The following is a 19,342-nucleotide window of genomic DNA, read 5'->3' as shown; positions in this document are numbered from 1 at the left end:
AGAGCAAGATATCTGGAAATTGCTGTTTTGAAAATGGTGAAGGTCGTAGGAAAAGTTTCTTTCTTTCTAAGGCTGAAACGATGCTGGAATACTGGCTGAGTGGCCATAGAAAGTCAGCAAAATTATCACGAGGCCAGTTAATTAAAATCAGTTCATTGGAAGTGAGAGTTTCAGGTTACAGTACTATAATTGAGAGAGCAATCCTACGCACACTTATGTGTGAGTAAACCCCATTGAACTTCCAAGTAAATATATATAGGATTGTACTGCACTAGTTCATGCTTCAACCCATTGTGTGTGTGTTTTTGCCCCCAAATGTGAGGTAGGCCACCTCAATAAGGAAGGGTGGCCTTGTTTAATTATGACAATGTCTTCTCTTTATAATACTTAGGCTACAATGCTCAGATCACTTTCTGTGTTGTTGATGTTACTAAGTGGTTTGCGGGCTGCAGGCTTAGTTTGAGTCACATACACCATTCACAGGCACACAGTCAACAGAGCCTATATAGTTTTTAAGCTTTTAAAAGACAAATGGCTCTAAAATGGTTTCCGGGGATGGACGGAAAGCACAGTCCTGGGAAGGTTCCACTTCAACTTCCCTCACTTCAGCCTATGCTGCATTTTTCATTCCTTCTTGCTCTGTTCTTTGTAGGCACTCAGCAGCAACTGAACCTAAAACAAAAGGCTGCTCTTTTGTGACTAGTTTGGTCCTCAGCACAGAATATTAATCGGTTTTTAAAAGGCCAATAAAGGTTTTACATTTTGTGTGGGTCCCACTGTGCAGCTAAGTTGTGATTAATGTTGTGTGCACACATTTTCAGGTTCTCTTGTCACAAAGCAGGCCAAGGCAGAGATGATACCTTTGGGTTTTAAAACACTCAAAGTCATGCACCTCCATGTCAGCTAAATAGGCAAGACACGATAGTCATGTCTCTGTCATTTAGCTTTATGATGCCCTTCAATCTCAGCATGTGTAAGGTAATAGCTAGTCAGGCTCTCCTAATATCAAGCCTGCTTAAGCAGTTTAAATGGCTAAGGTAGCCGAGTGTGTCTATCCTGGGGAAAATGAGAGACCTCATGGGTGCCTACCACTGATGGGGCAAATCTTGTCAAAATCGTAATGGAATAGTGAGTGATTAATAGGTGTGAGTGATTAGCTCTGACTTTTGTGGAGCAATTGTCCTGGCTGGCCACAACTTGCCACCCAAGTGCAATATTCTTTTCATATGACAGCATCGAAGAAAGTCATTGAAAGGCTTTAGTTAGGTTGAATGCGGGCTGCTTTTCACAATGTGAAAATACTGTGACTTGATACTCTTGAGTTAAGAGCAGTATGGTGCAGTATTGTTTTATTTTTATTGGAACTGGGCTTAGCTGGTTAAATTATTCAATGAAATTCACACCTTCTGAGTGAAATGTTGTATTTTTCTATGCATGTTCATGCTTTGGCAACTAGGTTTGTTTCTGCTGCATCCATTTTGGCCCTGCAGTAAAGCTGGTGACAAGGTAATGGTAGACTTGCGCATGTTGGGGCCAAGATCATTGCAGTATAGTCCTGTGGAGTAATTTCCTGCTACACTGCATTTTAGAACTGGGTCCTCTGTTTTGTCACTTATTGTTCTTCGGATGGAATACTTGGATCTTTGTTGGTTTCTCTTGTTGATTCCTCTTGTTGGTTCCCTGGGGTGGGTGGGGGTGAGACTCCTGTCATACAGAGTTCATTTATTTATTTACTTAGCAGATTTATACCCTGCTTTTTGACTAGGTTTCTTAAAGTGGCTAACATCGTTTATAAAACACAACAGATACACCAAGAACCACACACTCACAAAAGAAAACAACAGGCAAAGAAACAAGAGCCAACACCACATGTCTTTTCCTATAGGGCAGATGGTGCCAGCTGGCCTTGTAGTGAGGAGGGGACAGCCTGTCTCCGGAGCAGGCCCTGGTGTGGTATTGTTTGTTTCCCCTTCTCTCTTCATCCTTCACGCAGGGCAGATGGTATCAGTATAAAAGTCATAATTAGTATTTGTATGGCACTTTTGGATATTCAAAGCACTGAAGTGTGTGAGTAGTAGTGTAGTGTTTAGAGCAGGGTTTGTCAACCTTTTTAGGCCAGTGAACACATTTGGAATTTCAAGAAAGAGCAGTGAACACCAGTCAGAAAATGGCTACTGTGGTGGCATGGCACAAGACAACATGGCTGGCAAATTTAAAGAGGTGGCATCCCAAAATCATGTAAGGCAGGCATATTCTTCCCCATCAGCTGCCCCATATATAGGAAAACACCTGTATTAGCTACAGCCACCCTTACTCATAATGAAGCTTTTCACATTTCTCCTCTGCCCAGAATGGAGGGTGGGTGTCCTGGCTTGGCATCCAGTAAAATGTGGGCATATCTAAGGGGATGCGTAAGAGAGCCAAGCCATTGCAGACATTTCCTGAGCAGGAAAGACAATCGGTCTCTTGCACATTGTGCATGTTTGAATGATATTTACAGAGACCTTCCCTGGGCACAAGCTGAAATAGGACCTTGGAGACTTCAGATCCCCTCCCTGAACTACAGTTCTGATGGTGGTTTAACCAGCAATCCGTCTTTCCAGGGAACTCTGGGAATTGCAGCTCTGTGAGGGGAATAGGGGGGCTCCTAACAACTCTCAGAGCACTAAGCAGCTCCCAGAATTCTTGGCTGTTTAAAATGGTGTCATAGTGCTTTAAATGTGTGATGTAAATGTGACCTAATATGCAAGCACAGTTCATGCTGCATTGAACTGTTACCCTGCTAGTTATATGGTTCGGAGTCTGAAACATAGGATCCCTCACCTATAGCAGAGTAGCGTGTCTGGTGAGGGAGTTCATTCCAGCTGACTCCAAAGGGGCCAGTTTCCCCTTTCCGGTCATGAGTAGTCAGTTCTGTTTTTCAGGCACACTATAACTCGAACCAGTTTTTACTGTGTTTGCTGCTTCGCATTATCTTTTTCCCTTCTGAAAACTCCTCAGCCATAACTTGAGCCTTGAAAGTCTGTGTGGCTGTAAATGGAAGCAGAGTCTCCATTTTCCCTTTTGCATTTATCTTAAATATCAGTAATAACGGAACAGCAGATTTCTTAAGTCTCAGTTTTGCATTTCCAGATTTAGGAGTCCTCCTATAAAAGTGTTGGAAAATGTGCTCTTTGTTTTGGATATATCTGCCTCAGAGTACAATGAGAGAAACAGCTTTGTTCCCATGCTCTCCTCCCCCTCCCATGCACAAACAACAATCTCATATTTATCACACTTTCCTGCTTGTATATTATAATTAAAGTTCCCAGCGTATGAGTTTGGTAGTTTGTCAAAGAGTTCGAAAATTCAGCCAAATTCCTTTCCTTTGCATTGTTCTGCTACTGAAGTCTTTTTTTGTATTTAGAGGAGGGGGGGGGGCGGACTCACTGCCTTTTTGTAGGGCTGTCCTTGGCAGAGGAGGACTTTCATCGTCCAAGAGGATGTTTATGATGGGCTTACTGAATATTCATCAGCACAGCTGGAAAAGTTGATAGTTGAACAGAAAACCCCACATATGGACAATGTGGTTTCAAAGCTTTTTAATGCTGAGACCAGTTTGCTGAGCGTGCACAGAAGTTTAGCGGGGAATTGTCCATGGCTGTTTTTGATTTGATGTAATTTATTATTTATGATTTTTTCATTGTTTAAAAAATGGTTAATCACACTGAGATATTTTCATGGGAAGCAATCCATAAATTCAATAAATAATAAAAAAAGGATAATAGTTATGTAGTGGACGCTCGGGTTGCGAATGTGATCTGTGCGGGATGCATGTTCGCAACCTGCAGTATTCGCAACCCGCAGTGGCGCGTCTGCGCATGTATGGGTTGCAATTCGGCGCTTCTGAGCATGGACGACCCCCGAAAGCCAGAAGTAACCCGTTCTGGTACTTCTGGGTTTTGGCGGGTCTCTAACCTGAAAAAACGCAACCTGAAGCGTCTGTAACCCAAGGTATGACTATATTTTAAACTTATAAAGGTATGTGTGCCTGTTCATACACAGGAAAACCTCCAACTCCTCCTCCCATCATTCATGACCACTTGTTCTAGCTAAGGATGATGGGAGTTGTAGTCCAATAACAGCTGGGGACCCATGTTTGAGAAGCACAGTGTCTAACACCTGCCCTGTCTCTCCCTTACACCAGACCAGCCTACATGCTCTGGCTTCTTTCTCCCAGATCTGGTTGCACCCTATCATCTCGCCTGCTAATAGGACAGGCAGCTGTCTGAAGTCAACAAGAAAATATACTCCTCCTTCCCCTGCCCCCCAAAACCCGATCAACAGAATGTACTCTAGGCTGGCAGAAAACTGGGTTCACGGGCGTTCTCTTCCATAATGTTGCTGCTTCATTGACTTCAGCATGGTTTTTAACCTCTCCGTTCAACACAGTAAAATTCGGAATCGAAGGAATCCTCTCAGTTTCTCACTGATACCAAAGTAAAAAGTTGGGGCATGCACAGTGGCAAAGTTTCTATGGTTTTATGCTCAGGTATGGAATACTGACCACGGGGCATCTTTGCCTGAGTAAGGTGAATTTTAGCTCTGAGTAAGGGGGAAAGGGGCACAGGTGGAAGATAAAGGCACAGATAAGCGCTTAGGCAAGCTTAATTATTTGTGACTTGCAGAGAAGTGGTTTGACCTATTCATTTATCAGGGCCGGTTCTACCATGAGGTGGAATGAAGCTGCCAGCTCCGTCAGCTGATCTTGATGTCACAAAAAGGCAACAAATTGTTAGATTTACTGAATTTCTTATTGCTTTGATTTTATTCCTGGGAAGATGGAAGAGACACTGGATTTTCTTTCTCAGGTGATAGAATAGCTTTGTAGGCCTTGGGAACTGTGCACTTTGCCTGAGGTGAGGTGAGTACCACCTGTTGCACTTGCGCCTCAGGTAGGAAAATACCTTGGCTGGCCCTGACATTAATGTAAAAATCTGTGTTATTTTTCTTGTTGTTGCTCAAATTACTAACAGGACAACATGAGAACAATGGCATTTATTTTTAAAATAAAATACTCCCCCCCCCCCCCGTAACTCTGCTCAGCATATTAAGTGCAGTGTCTAGGTTCCAATCCATTATTTAAAAACAAGAACAAAACCAAAAGAAGATATGTTGATATCAAACCATAGAGCAACCTAAATGAATATTTTATTTATTTACTTCAAGAATTTTATAGGCTGCCCTCAAGAATCCTGCTCACTCCAGGTGACTTATACAAAATACAAATGATAATAGTGATACAATAAAATATAATAAAATTTATTTTCTGATTTCACAATAGTCTTTATGCTATTAAAATTTTGTAAGTCACTTGGAGACTAGTTATTCATCTAATAAATAGAATAAATAATTTTAAGATAATAAACATGAACAATATTTCACAACATTGAAAAAACATTTTTTTAAAAATACATATCCCTCCTCTGCTCCCTTCCAAACCAGCCAACCAACAATCTGGCAGGTAAATCCATACAAAAGAAGTTCAAGCTTGTTTTCTCCTGCTCTGGAGAGTAGGACCCAAAGCAATGGCTTCAAGTTATGAGAAAGGAGATTCCAACTAAACACAAGGAATAACTTTCTGAGGAATAACAGTGGAACGGACTCCCTCAGAAGGTGGCGGACTCTCCTTCACTGGTGGTTTCAAAGCACAGTTTGGACGGCTTTAGTTGAGATTAGATGAGCCTTTGGGTCCCTTCCACCTCTACAATTCTACAGTGCAGTATAGGAAATCCCTCTTGAGTAGACTACTGGAAACAAGCGGGCTTCAAAGCTTTCCCGAAGGAGGAGCGACCATTTAAAAATGTGTAGTACTTCATTATAGGGCTTTTGTTAGGCCTGCAGTGTTAATATTTGAAGGATGAGAAGTTGTCTAATAGTATGTCAATTAGCAACAGCATCTATTCAGGGCCGACCTTTTATTGTTGCTGCTTCTGCATGCTCAAGCCCCATGCCAAACCAATAAATGTTTGACATGGGGAGGCTTTATGGTTTGGGAGGCATGGGAGTCTTATAGTGGGAGCAGTTCCCTCCCCTGAGTAACCATAATTCCTACATTATCAGCTTTCCTTTTTTAAAAGAGAGAGAGTAAGGTTGTTGTTTTTTAGCATTTGTAGAACCTGAGATACGAGGCAACACGTACAGGCATTATATTTATCATTTGTGTGCGCGCCACTTTGAGTGTTTTTACTTTGCCTCACTCTGCGATAAATGCCTGTGGATGCCCAACTTGGGAGAGCAGGATAAATGATTTCCCATGTCAGTGCCATTGGCTCTGGAAAGGTGTTCTTTGATGGATGTAGCCACAAATCCCGCACAGCCTTTTCATTTCCCATGGTATCAGTACAGGGTAAGGCTCAGCTATGCCAGAGAAGCTAAGCAGGAACTGGCCATTAGTCGGTCCAAGATGGAGAGAGATAACTTCAGAGGTTTACAATCCACTTTGCACAAGGCTAAAAAGAGATACATTTTTAAAATGGGGAAGCATTTACCATACGTATAAGGCAAGAATGATACTTTAGGTGGTTTTTTAAAAATTGATGATGTTTGCCTAATATTTGTAGCCTGTGTTTACAAAACCTGTTTCGTTAGATTCCATGGATGGATGATAAATAAGGAAGCAGCTGTGAGCTAGTTGGGTGATTTTGTATTTAGAAGCCATTTTCTTTGATCCAAAGCACTTGTGTAATTGTCTCTTAAAGCATGTTGCCGGGGTGGGGTGGGGTGGGGTGGGCTTTTTATACTTTCTGTAGGACTTTTAGTATGACAAAAACGGTTAAGTCTATACTTTGATTAGCAGCTCGTCTAAAGTTCAGCATCCTCTTAATTTTATTTTAGAGACACCTTGCAGTGGGAAACAATCTGTCTGTTGTAGGGTTGCCATATTTCAAACAGTGAAAATCCAGACAAAAATGTTGTTGAGCTTTTTGGGCAAAAGCACAAAAATAAATGCCGCTTTTGAGCTATTTTTATGGGGGAAATGGCACTGCTGCCATGGGCTGCCATATGTCCGGATTTTCCTGGACATTTTCTGGATTTCTGCCCAGACACTACTGCCAACTGGAAAATCTGAATGTATGGCAACCCTAATTGGTTGCAACATTTGGGGGGCGGGCAATAGTACATTCTTAGACTGGTCCATGAGAATTTTGCAATAACAACCCAGAAGTTAGCTCCAATTTTCTTTTTTACTTCAGCCCCTTTTTACGGCACCAGTAAAAGACATGGGAAAGATCTGCAACATCCTGCTGAATTTATTTATTTTTTTGACCTTCAATACCTGCTTCTTAGAACAAGCATGTAATATTTCTTGGTTGTAAAAAACTGGAATATGTTTTCATATTTCCTTAAAGAGAAGAACAGACTTTGAAAAAGAGCCCAAGGTTTGATCAGGAAACTAGGTTTGTGCCTGTGTCACTGCTTTTTCATCCAAGTTTTGAATGGGATAAACGGATAAATTATCTATAACGGGCAGCGGAACAAGCTTCCCATGGCTTCCAGAGTTCCACCTCCTCAGCAGAAAGAGATGAGCTCAGCCTCCTACAGTTCTAGGAGACACACTTGGCTACTTTTGAGTTTCTTCTACTGATGGGCAGTTCATATAGTAGAAAGAACTTAGTAAGCTGCATGTATCTAGCCCTAGTCAGGCGTTGAAATCCACATGCTCTTCATCAAGTGAAAGATTTGTGGGGATGTGTTCTTTGTCGCCACTGGCTCTCAACCTAGCTCTGCAGTGCTCCAGACAATGCAGTGTGACTGTCTGCAGAAGGGAGCCTTCTGTACACTAGCTCAGGGGTTCTGAGTCATATGGAGAGCCTACACAAGGTTTTCCAAAATAAATTTCCCCTCCAGAAAAAATACCAGTGCTGTATTTTCCCGTGGAAATTTTTCCATTTCATGAGTTCATTAGCAAAAAGTAAATGGATGCCAGTTACAAATAAAATATCAGGCACGTACGGCAACTTCAAGATGTTGGCCTTGCTATACAAGTAATATAAACATGTTATATCAGTTTGCTATACAAGTAATATAAACAGTTATATCACTTTCTAAGACATCAGAAAATTGCTTTTCATTAATTAAAAAATCAGTGGATGGGCTGTTTGGAATACTACAGAGGGGGCAGAGACATTGAGTTCATCTCCATGAAATGAACCTTAAACACCTGAGTAGGACTTCTCATATCCTGCTGAGGGAAATTTTTGCAAATATTAGCATCTGATCAGAAATCTGGTGAGCTGCAGTCTGGCGATATTTATTTATCACAGCAATTGGCAAGGCATTGAAGGTAACCAGTTCACCAAACTTGTTATGCAGCAGATATAAAAAAAAACAAGAGGAACGAGTAGCTTCTCTTAGTTCTTTCTATTCCAGCCAACCTCAGTTGCAGGTTAGACTGGGAAATTGAGGTTTAAAGGTAAAGGTACAGGTACCCCTGCTTGTACGGGCCAGTCATGTCCAACTCTAGGGTTGCGCGCTCATCTCGCTCTAGAGGCCGTGAGCCGGCACCGTCCGAAGACACTTCCGGGTCACGTGGCCAGCGTGACGAAGCTGCAGCTGGCGAGCCAGCACCAGCGCAGCACATGGAAACACCGTTTTCCTTCCCGCTATAAAGCGGTACCTATTTATCTACTTGCACAAGAGTGCTTTCGAACTGCTAGGTGGGCAGGAGCTGGGACTGAATGACGGGAGCTCACCCCGCTGCGGGGATTCGAACCGCCAACCATATGATCGGCAAGTCCTAGCACTGAGGTTTTACCGACAGCGCCACCCGCGTCCCAAATTGAGGTTTACTTTGCTGCTTAAGGAATAAAGATGTTAGCTCCTTGGCTAGCACTAAGGGCCAAGGTATCTTGCTTGCTGTAGTGTTAGTCTCTCTCCTTTAGGAGCCGGAGAATTGCACAGACTCCAATGGCAGCTGCCAGTCAAGTCATGTGATGGGCTGAAAGACCCTACGGGGGTCTGAACCTCCTTTCTTCAGTCTTCACCCACCAGGACGCGTAAAGCAATGAGTTCAAAATTTTGTTGTAAGTCAGTGCACAAGCTTATCTTTCATAGGTTTTTTTTGTGTTAAGCTCCATGTAAGTGTAATAAGTATTTTTACAAGCTTGGCGGAGAGCACTACAGTGGGAGATGGGTTAATTCTGCAGAGCAGAGCAGTTTCCATGTTGGCTGGAACTCCTTAAGTGCTTAAACCTGTAGGACTTTTCACATGAAAGAATTGGACAGCACAATGCTGTAGTATCCCACCTGTTCTCTGTTTGCTTTTGGGCACATCGTCAAAAACTGTGCTGGGAGAGTTTATAGGCAAACATTATAAAAAGTGACAGTCTTTAAGTGCTGTTAGATTTGAATTTGGCAGAACAAAAAGCTTACCTGAAATAGATATTGATTTCCAAACTAATTTATATGTCATGAGGATTCTTGATATCCTATGTTTGCCACGACATTCTTAGTCACAGGAGGAACATCAGTTCCTTTTAATTTTGAAGTTCAAGGATGATGCTCATGTAGTTCATGTAATGGCAGCACCACTCTGGCGTGGTGGCGGCATTCTCCAAGGTTAGCAGAAGTACAAACAAATCTTTAACGGAAAAGAATGGCAAGGGGACGAAACAGCAGCCCAATGTGGACTGAGCATGCTCAGTCTCCACAGAATGATGACTGAGTGTTGGGCTGAAAAAGTGGAAAACTTGGTGTGAATAAGAATACTGTATTAAGGAGTATACTGAAATCACATTATACTGTAAATTATATGCCCAGTGCAAATCCTAAGAGAATTTCCTTTTCCTTTTTCTGAATCATTAGCAATTTCTTTCCTAACTACGGTCAAATTTGACTCTTCCCATCTCTTGAAAGTGGATTCAGTGGATGCTTATTAAAAAACAAAGTAAAAAAGAGTGGGGTTATTTGGCACACAAGTGCTGCCAGAATAATGGCTCAAGACATTCAGGCCTTTTCAACTGAAATGTTCCCAGATTCTTTAATTATGGTTTAGGAAGCTGGGAATGAGTGTTGTGCCTGCTTATTCCTCACCTCTCCCTTCACACACTACCTCCCTTCACACACTGCTCTTTAGACTAACTTCCCATTTTCTCCAAACTAAGGAGCTCTGGTATAATGGTTGTTTACTGACCAGGAAATTAAACCATGATTTGATCCTGGTTAGTAAATAAGCCACAGTTTTATGTTTCAGTTCTAACATGGGGGCTGTATTTTAAAGTAGTCTTCGCTAACTTGGTTCTTACCAGATGTATGGACTGCAGCTTCCATCAACTCCATTTCTAGTCCAAAACATCTGAAGAACATACGGTCTTTGAAGGCTGCTTCTAAATGGTCTAGGATCTCCAAGTATGGAAGCTGGTGTGCAAGGGGAGGCAGGAAACATGCAGATCCAATGCTTCTTCCTGGCTTTGTAATCACTGGATTATTAAATGGGGAATTTAACATCAACCTGCAATGTTGTGGCTACATGTTTCATTTCTAGCCTTTTGGGGTGGGTTTTTTTTTTAATTAGTTGGTAAAGTCCCTCGGTGGGTTATTTAGACACTGTACAAAATTGGTATCTTAATAAAGTGATCTACATACAGTGGTACCTTGGGTTAAGAACTTAATTCGTTCCGGAGGTCTGTTCTCAACCTGAAACTGTTCTTAACCTGAAGCACCACTTTAGCTAATGGGGCCTCTCACTGCTGCTGCGCCGCCACTGCGCGCGATTTCTGTTCTCATCCTGAAGCAAAGTTCTTAACTCGAGGTACTATTTCTGGGTTAGCGGAGTCTGTAACCTGAAGCGTCTGTAACCTGAGGTACCACTGCACATACACTATTTTTGAAGGTCAATTTCAAAGACTCTTGGGAAATGCTGGCCACAACCAAGCTCAGTAAAACAAATTTACTACACCAGATAGAATTAGCTGCAGTGGTTACAGAGAACAGTGAATGCAATTCTATAAAGTAAACCAGTCTTGCTTGTTCTGAAGTGTCAGCAAACCTAAAATCAATCATTCGTTCCGTGACATTTTTGCTACATTTCTTGGATTTAACCTTTTACTGATATAAAATATATATGCAGAAAACAGCTCATTCTCCATCTGGATAATGATTCCCCCCCCGCCCTCCTAACAACCCTTGGTTGGTGCAAATTGTAACACCTGTATAATGGATTGATGGAATCCATAATTACCTCATCAAGTTTGTAAAAAAGAAGTGTAAAATTGTACGAGAGTTCATAGAATACTTGCTTGCCAAATAATTTCGATCTGTTGAACATTTTGAGACCTAGTTGTAAAATCTAAACATGTAAAATGTTAACATTTGTATAAAAATATTGTTTAGGTCTCAGTTTCAGTATGTATAGCAGTCACACAATCTTATTCTGTGAAAATGAAGAATTGCTTTTCCTTGATGGTGCAAATTGGAGAAGAGGCTGTGAGGGGAACATTTTTTTCTGTGGAAAAATAATCAGTGGTTCTGCAGAGCTAATTTACGGAAGGATTAGTCATTGTCCTCATGTGTGAAATTCTACCAGCAGAGAAACAGGATGTAGCTCGAATCACACCTCTGATTTTGGTTTCATGCTACTAACTTGTCCAGTTCAGGACACTGCAAGAGTGAGAAGGCTACCTACCTTGCGCTTGGGTTTGCAAATTGCCTACACTTGCTCCCCCAAATTGGGTATAAATTGTGAACACTGTTCCAAGAAATGAACGTGTCTCATTTACATGTATTCATAATTGTGTTGTATATGGCCTTCCCTCTAGAACAGAGTTGAGAACCTGTGGCTCACTGGACTCTCAATTCACATCCTCCTTGACTATTGGCCCTGCTGGCCAGGGCTGATGAATGCTGGGAGTCCCACAACATCTGAATGGCCACATGTTCCAAGTCCCTTTTCTAGAGCCAGAACTGATTAGCTGTAATACTCAGAATTTGTTCGTACACCCCTCTCCTTGCATGCACTCCAGCATGGGAGGCTGTGAATTATTAGCAAAGAAGACAGAGTGTCACATGGCACTTAAAAAAACTAATTTATTGCAACTTGAGCTTGCATAAGCCCTGGGCTTACTTCATCAGATGCGGTTATCAAGTTACTAGGATTCTTGTGTTGTGGCGTATAGTCAGACTGCACACTTCCTGGCCTGAGCATCGCCACCTTCCTCGAACTTGCGGTTTTCTTATCCAAAGCCATGCCTTCTACTTTTTATACTCTGTCCTGTAAGCTTGCAGCACATCATGGATGAAGCTGCTTCATCAGTTTTGCTTGCCTTTCCCCAGTTTTATGAAAAATTCATACATTTTCGAAGAGGGCCTTCACTGACAATTGTTGGAAATTTTCTCTCACCCCCCCCCTTGTCCCTTCTCCACCCTTCTTCTGTGCCCACCTACTTTCCACTTTTGCAGAGCCACCAACAAAATATCAAATCTCTCAGCCTGATGTATACTCTATACTTCCGGGAGACTCTTTGATGTTGCACTGTCAACTGAAAGATGCAATCAAGATCACTTGGACTAAAGATGGGGTCCATTTGATGCCCAGCAATCGAACAATCATGACTGGGGAATACTTGCGGATTAAAGATAGTTCGCCCAAAGATTCAGGCCTTTATGCTTGCACTGCTGTTAGGGCTGTAGACAGTGAGACCCTCTACTTCATTATAAATATTACAGGTGAGTTTGATTTTTTACTACATGCAAATAGCTGTAACCTAAATTTATTATATGCGTATGTATAGCCAGTTTCTGCTCAAGCATTAAAGAGACATTCTGGTCATATATAATATTCTTTATTTTGCCAGCTTGCTCATGCTCTTATATCATTTCCCCTGTTGGATGGTAAAGTGGGTGGCATTTTTAGCTGTGGTGCCCTTGAATTCGCCCTATTAGGTGCCGAGGGGGGGGGAAAGCTTTTTCTTCTTTCAAGCACATAGTGTGCGTGCGTGCGTGCGTGTGTGTGTGCATGCTATGGACTGCTATATATAAATGCTATATATAGTGACTGTTTAGCAAAGTTTTTAATGTTTGATGTGTTATTGTGCTTTTAATATTCTGTTGGGAGCCGCCCAGAGTGGCTGGGAAAACCCAGTCAGATGGGTGATGTAATAATAATAATAATAATAATAATAATAATAATAATGTGGAATATCTTATTTGTTGCTGTATGCAATATATACACACACACATTTTCCAAACATTTTCACAATAACATTCAAATCAAATAATTACATTGTTTCACTAGTTGACTTCCCACCCTCACCTCCACGATGTTTTTACTCATACTGCTGCATCTATTACAAAAAAGTTTCTCCATTACAATTATTTTATCACTTTTCTTCCTGCCTGTGATTTGACTATAATATTTTTTTTAATAGTCCACATAAGTCCTCCATTCTTCTATTTTTTAAAATAATCATCATTTCGCTGTCAGTTTTGCCAATTGTGCATAGTCCCATTATTTTCAAAAGCCACTCCATGCCTTTGTATTAATTAAGCCACCTTGGAGTCAGCTTTGATGAAGGGTGGTAGAATAATGTTTCAATGAAATAATATAAAAGAAGTTTATAGTGATGTCAGTTTAAGAAAACTTCTGTTTGATAGTTCTACCCTCCCACTCTGGTTCATACAGCCACAAACTTTATATAGCAGTGATGGGGTAATTTATGTGGGCCTATTTAGATGTATACTTGGGACTGGGGCAGAGTGTGTATGGATAATTAAGAGAACTGGGTAACCAATGTGGAGACAATACTTGGTTCTACTGCACAGTCATGTTAGAAAATAACAACACCCATCATTTGAAATTATTCTCCAAATCTTCTCCATGATCAACTATACCAGAACTCCATTTTTTAAAGTATCGAAACCTTCAAAGACATACACACACACACAATGTAAACCACACGTGCTTTTTCAGGAACAAGTAAATAATCTTTTCTTGTTGTCATTTTTTGTGTGTTTAATTTTCAAAGAAAGAAAATATCAGCAGCTCTTTAGAATAAGAAACTTTGCTTGGAAACATCTATGGCCATGACCCAACTAGACTATATGTGCATGCAGGGATGAACAGTGCACTCAGCTGGAGGTTCCTTAGCAGCAGATACTTCAAAGAAGCCTATGGCTGTGTACAGTTTTTACCTACACAGACATATAGCTTCAGTGGATCATGGACTAAATATATATATATATATATATATATATATATATATATATATATATGCAGGTTTTGGTGTCCTCGGGTGTCTTCCCGTGTAAAAGTTGGGGTGTCTAGGCGACGTTTCGACGAGGTCTCACTCGTCATCTTCAGGCTGGTGCTTTCGGCTTCTTGTTACTGTAACAAGAAGCCGAAAGCACCAGCCTGAAGATGACGAGTGAGACCTCGTCGAAACGTCGCCTAGACACCCCAACTTTTACACGGGAAGACACCCGAGGACACCAAAACCTGCATTCCTGTACCCGTGAAAATCTACGAAAGCAAATATATATATATATATATATATATATATATATATATGCCATAAAGTGTGTGATGCTGCATCTCTTAAACAAGATCTGTTCCAGATGTGACATAAAAGTAACAACATGAGTCCAGAAAATAGGTGTGTTTGCTTGCAATGTGTAGTAGGTGAACAATGTTAAATTTTTAAACTTCAGATGTTCTTTCATCTGGAGATGATGAAGATGACAACGACGGCTCTGAGGATTTTGTGAATGACAACAACCAAATCAGTAAGTAACTCTCTGACTGCTGAAGGTGCCTGGCAGAATCCATATGGAAATATTTTCCCCACCTAATCTTCTGCACTCTCTTCAAGCACTTTCTTGGCTGTTAAACGCATGAGCAATCTATTAGCTGTAGATTTCAACTGGCTTGTTTCCTCTTTGTTTTTGTGTATTTCTGGTCTTCTGAAACATGGAAATAAACTATTATCATATTCTTGCCTGCTTGTTTATTCTTTCTTGTCTTAGTTGCCATTAACCTTTTAGCAATTCTTCTTTTTTAACTCAACATGTTCTATACTGACACCTCCCCTCTTTCTTCATTTCTGGATCAGAGTTGTAATTTCCTGCAATGACAATATTCAAGAGATGGTTATGAAATTGAATTGTAATTAATTTTGTAGTGAAAAGAAAAATCTATGGAAAGAGAATGTAATGACCCTTTCCAACTTAAGCTTTCCTAATGATGGTATGGTCCAATCCCAAAGAATATACTCTACTTGGTTAGCTGTCTAGGCAGACGCTTATATGTTGTTCCTACATTAGTAATATGGTTTTGAAGAATTTAAAACCAAATGCTTCCTTTAGCATTCTATACCTTAATATGTAGTTTTTATTAGGCCTACCAAATGGTTAGAACTGGTCCAGTTTTATACATGCAGCAGAAGGAGGCGAGAATGTCTGTAAGGGAAGGCTCATAGCTTGGTGGGTAGAATACATGTTTTGCAAATAGAAAGTCTTGAGGTTCAAGGCCCAGCAAGCTCATTGACATGGTCCTAGGTAAGAATTCACAAATCCTCCAAAGTACTAGATCAACATTTGGAGAAATGGTTTGATTCATCTCTGATCCTAACAGGAGCACCACCCGCCCCATCACCACTCACCCACAACAGTGTTGCTGCAATATATTTTGCCCAACATAGTATAAAATACTGTGGATTGAAGCTCAACGCTCAAAAGACCAGCTCAACTGCTTAGCAGCCCCCAACCAAGACATTTTTGCTGCTTGAAACAAAGGATGAGATCTTTCTGCCCCCTTCACACTGAGAGCCAGTGTGGTGTAGTGGTTAAGAGCGGTAGGCTCGTAATCTGGGGAACCGGGTTCGTGTCTCCACTCCTCCACATGCAGCTGCTGGGTGACCTTGGGCCAGTCACACTTCTCTGAAGTCTCTCAGTCCCACTCACCTCACAGAGTGTTTGTTGTAGGGGAGGAAGGGAAAGGAGAATGTTAGCCGCTTTGAGACTCCTTAAAGGGAGTGAAAGGCGGGATATCAAATCCAAACTCTTCTTCTTCTTCTTCTTCATAGCATATATTGAAAGATGGTGGGAAGGACAGCTGAAACTAATTTCAATCCTGGTATCTTCCACTGCTCTTGACCAGCAGGCAGGGTTAGGGGCTGCAGGGCAGGCTCTGTGGGGCAGCCACAGCCCTCTCCTCTAGCACCTCACCACCACACTTCTTCCCTCATCTGCCACATTGAGGCAGCTGCCCCACTCTGCCTAATGGTACTGCTGGCCCTGAATAGGTAGGGAATGGAACATCTGCCTAGGTTGATGCTTCTGGAGGTTCTTTCTAAGAAACCAGAGTCCCATAGAGGCAAATGCCTGCTGTGGCTAGAGTATTGAAAATGTTTCGTGGAAAGAAAAGTCAACAAGTGTTTGTAAAGAACCTTGGTTGTGAAGAAGCCTTAACTTGGGGACAATTCATTTCCAGTAAGCCATGGTGTTAAATTATACAAAGTACCCTCTAGCCTGAACATTTAGAACAGGGGTTGCTTACCTGTGACCCTCCAGATGTAGGAGTGCCTCTCCCTGGAACACTGAGCATCAGCAATGCTGGCAGGTGTTGAGGCAAGTTGATGTTCAGCAACACCTGGATGTCCACAGGCTCCCCATCCCTGATTTAGAACCTTTCATCTTCAGATGCTGAATTATTATGAGTTTTCTGGGAGGGGTGAGTATATTTTCGAGTAATGCTAGTGTGGGCTTATGTGATTTGTAGGTGGGCTTATTTTACTTGCAAATTAGAGCCGTGTTTATTCACAGGCGTAGGGTTGTTTATAGCTTTAGGGGCAAGCCCAGCTACGTGTGTGAGCTTTTATATAGGCTTAGATGGCAGTTCTTGTAATGATCAGTGATAACAGGAGTGTTAGATTTATAATGTGAAAAGTAAGGAAAGGCTTTGCAGCTTGTTGCTTTAAGAGGAGACTCTGAACTTTACGTATATGTGTGTGGGTCATTTTCATTTGTCATTTTATGCCATGTTTATTTCTACTGCAACTTTGTGATGGAGACACACACTTATTAATATACGTTGTATATATAAATTCTTACCTCATCTGTGGGCAGATATCCTAACTGAGAAAACAATAGGTTAGATTAAATCCAAGCAGTATACTGAATGTGCTTTATATTACTTCCACCTATTGTTGGAATGTTACTTTTTTACCATGAGGTGCAAACATAGCAGCAGCAAAAAATGCAGATCTCTGGCCATAAAGCAGAGAACAAAACTGATTAAATAATTTAAATATTTTCTGGATCAAGCTAGTCCATCATGCTGTTAATACATTAGTGTACCAGATGCTCATGGGAAGCCTGCAAGTAATATTACAATGCAACAAGCTGAATGGGAATGCTTGTTTTTTTAAATAATAATAATAATAATAATAATAATAATAATAATAATAATATAATACCACTCTTCATCCGATGATCCCAGGGCTATTAACAACAGAGAAATTCAAAACAAGAATACAAAACACAAAAACCTATACCAACACCACTAACTAGTGTTAATTTAAAGGAAGTATTCTTTAAATTGATCTATCACGAAAATATATGCTTTTGGAGGTGTAAGTGGAGCAGATCTGATTCTATGCATATTTTTTGCAGTTGCACACACACACAACAAACCCCACTTTGGGGCCACAGTACTGGATATAATACAGGAAATTGCTGAGTACCTATTATTCAGGAACTTGAAAACAATACTCCTGCATATTACAATCAGAAGTATAGTTCTCCAGTTGGTAACAGGCTTATTGACCATTGCTAAACCTTGCATTGCTCAACACTGAAGAAATAAAAACACTCTGGCTGTAACAGACTAATGGGGTGGCATACATACATACAAAAGGAAAGCTTCAAGCAGTAACCAGTAAAGTGGATTTATCAAGAGATGGCCCTTGACCATCCAATATTGGAATTCGAAAGCAACAGATAACAGTTCCCCATGAAACTCTTTCTCCTTAATATAGTACTCTATACCACGATGTGAATTTCCCCCTCCCACTTTGTTTCCACACTTTCCAGTTATTATCCTGTTCCCTTTCTTATCGTAAAAAGTATAAAAACATTAATAACCATTAATGTTACAGTATTACGTAGCTGCCAATGTAATTGATCCCGCAAGATCCAAGACTACAGAGAGGTTAATAGGGGTTTATGTAACACCTGGCCTGAACGCACCTTTGTATGGTCCTTAAATGCTGATGGTGAATACAGAGTAATAAATAAATAGACCCAAGATTGGCTGTGTTTCATCTATCTGCAACCTAATAGCAATAATGAAACTATCAGAAAATGCTATTGAAACAGTGCAGCATACAAAATCTTTAAGACCATATTAGTAATATGTACAGTAAACCAGAGTGTAGGTGACCATGGTAAAAAGGGAGTCTCACCCCGAGAGACGTTGCTTTGCCCAGGGCCAGTAATTTGCTTCCTACTCTGCTTGTTCTCAGATTTATAATCATTATGGTAGTGGGAAATGACGAGAAACCAAGATGGCAGTGTGATGGAAAGGCCCAGTAACTAGAAATCGGGTAACCATTGTGCTCTTGCCAAAGTGCTTGTCACTGATAACGGAGTTCACAGCACTGAAAGAATCATTGCATCTGCTGGGTTCTTGTGATTATAGCAGCGCCCGCTGACTCCTGTGCTCTTTAGCACCAATCTTGTTCATGTGCCGTTTGGATTAACTTTATCAGGAATTTGGGATTTGTTCCAGCAGGGTTATTTGTCTGATCAAAAGAAACTGCTTTGTGGAACGTGCTAGCGCCAGAGCAAAAAAAAGAAAAATGTACTCATGTATCGGTACTTAATAACATTCATGTTAGATGAACCCCCTTTTTTGTTGTGATCCTCGACTTAACTGCTTTATTTCCACATTCCCCTCTAGTGTTGTTGCCATTTTGTATCTAGCAAATCATTTTAATGGCGCTTTCTCCTATGTATCTTTTGGAATAATTAAAATTTTGTTGGTTGCGCAGTTTAATTTTAAATATTTATAACCTTCCCGGCGTTATGCTTGCAACTGCATGTTCCAAATATCCATTGATTTTTCCACTTAATTAAATTTTAAAGCTTCAGGCTAAAATGAAATAGTCAAGTATCATTTCTAGAATAATTTTAATGCTTAAATTTGAATATTTTCTTTTAGTGAAGAGGCTTGTTAAGGACTCTGTTGCTGTATTCTTCTCCAGCTGTATTTTTATTTTGGTTTGTTGGGGGAAGTGGAGTGGAGGAATTCTATGTGTGCTGATTTCAAGAACTGCCATAAATGTTTGACGAACGGAAGGGTTTGTTT

General features: G+C 40.8%; 1 protein-coding gene across 3 annotated transcripts in view; it reads left to right on the top strand.

The window, feature by feature from the left end:
* Window positions 1–19,342, top strand: part of FGFR2 (fibroblast growth factor receptor 2) — a 105,340-nt gene that overhangs the window by 9,623 nt on the left and 76,375 nt on the right. For 2 of the 3 annotated variants that reach the window (XM_081912671.1, XM_081912670.1), the window contains exons 2-3: window positions 12,439–12,705; window positions 14,686–14,760. The exons of the other annotated variant lie outside the window; for it this stretch is intronic. In XM_081912671.1, the coding sequence (XP_081768797.1) occupies window positions 12,439–12,705; window positions 14,686–14,760 (342 nt within the window). The remainder of the gene's footprint in view (window positions 1–12,438; window positions 12,706–14,685; window positions 14,761–19,342) is intronic. 3 annotated transcript variants of the gene reach the window in all.

The sequence above is a fragment of the Podarcis melisellensis genome, assembly GCF_964234715.1.
Source record: "Podarcis melisellensis genome assembly, chromosome: 5".
Lineage (NCBI taxonomy): Eukaryota > Metazoa > Chordata > Lepidosauria > Squamata > Lacertidae > Podarcis > Podarcis melisellensis.
The sequence above is the reverse complement of the archived record's forward strand: the minus strand, read 5'-3'. Positions and strand labels throughout refer to the sequence as shown.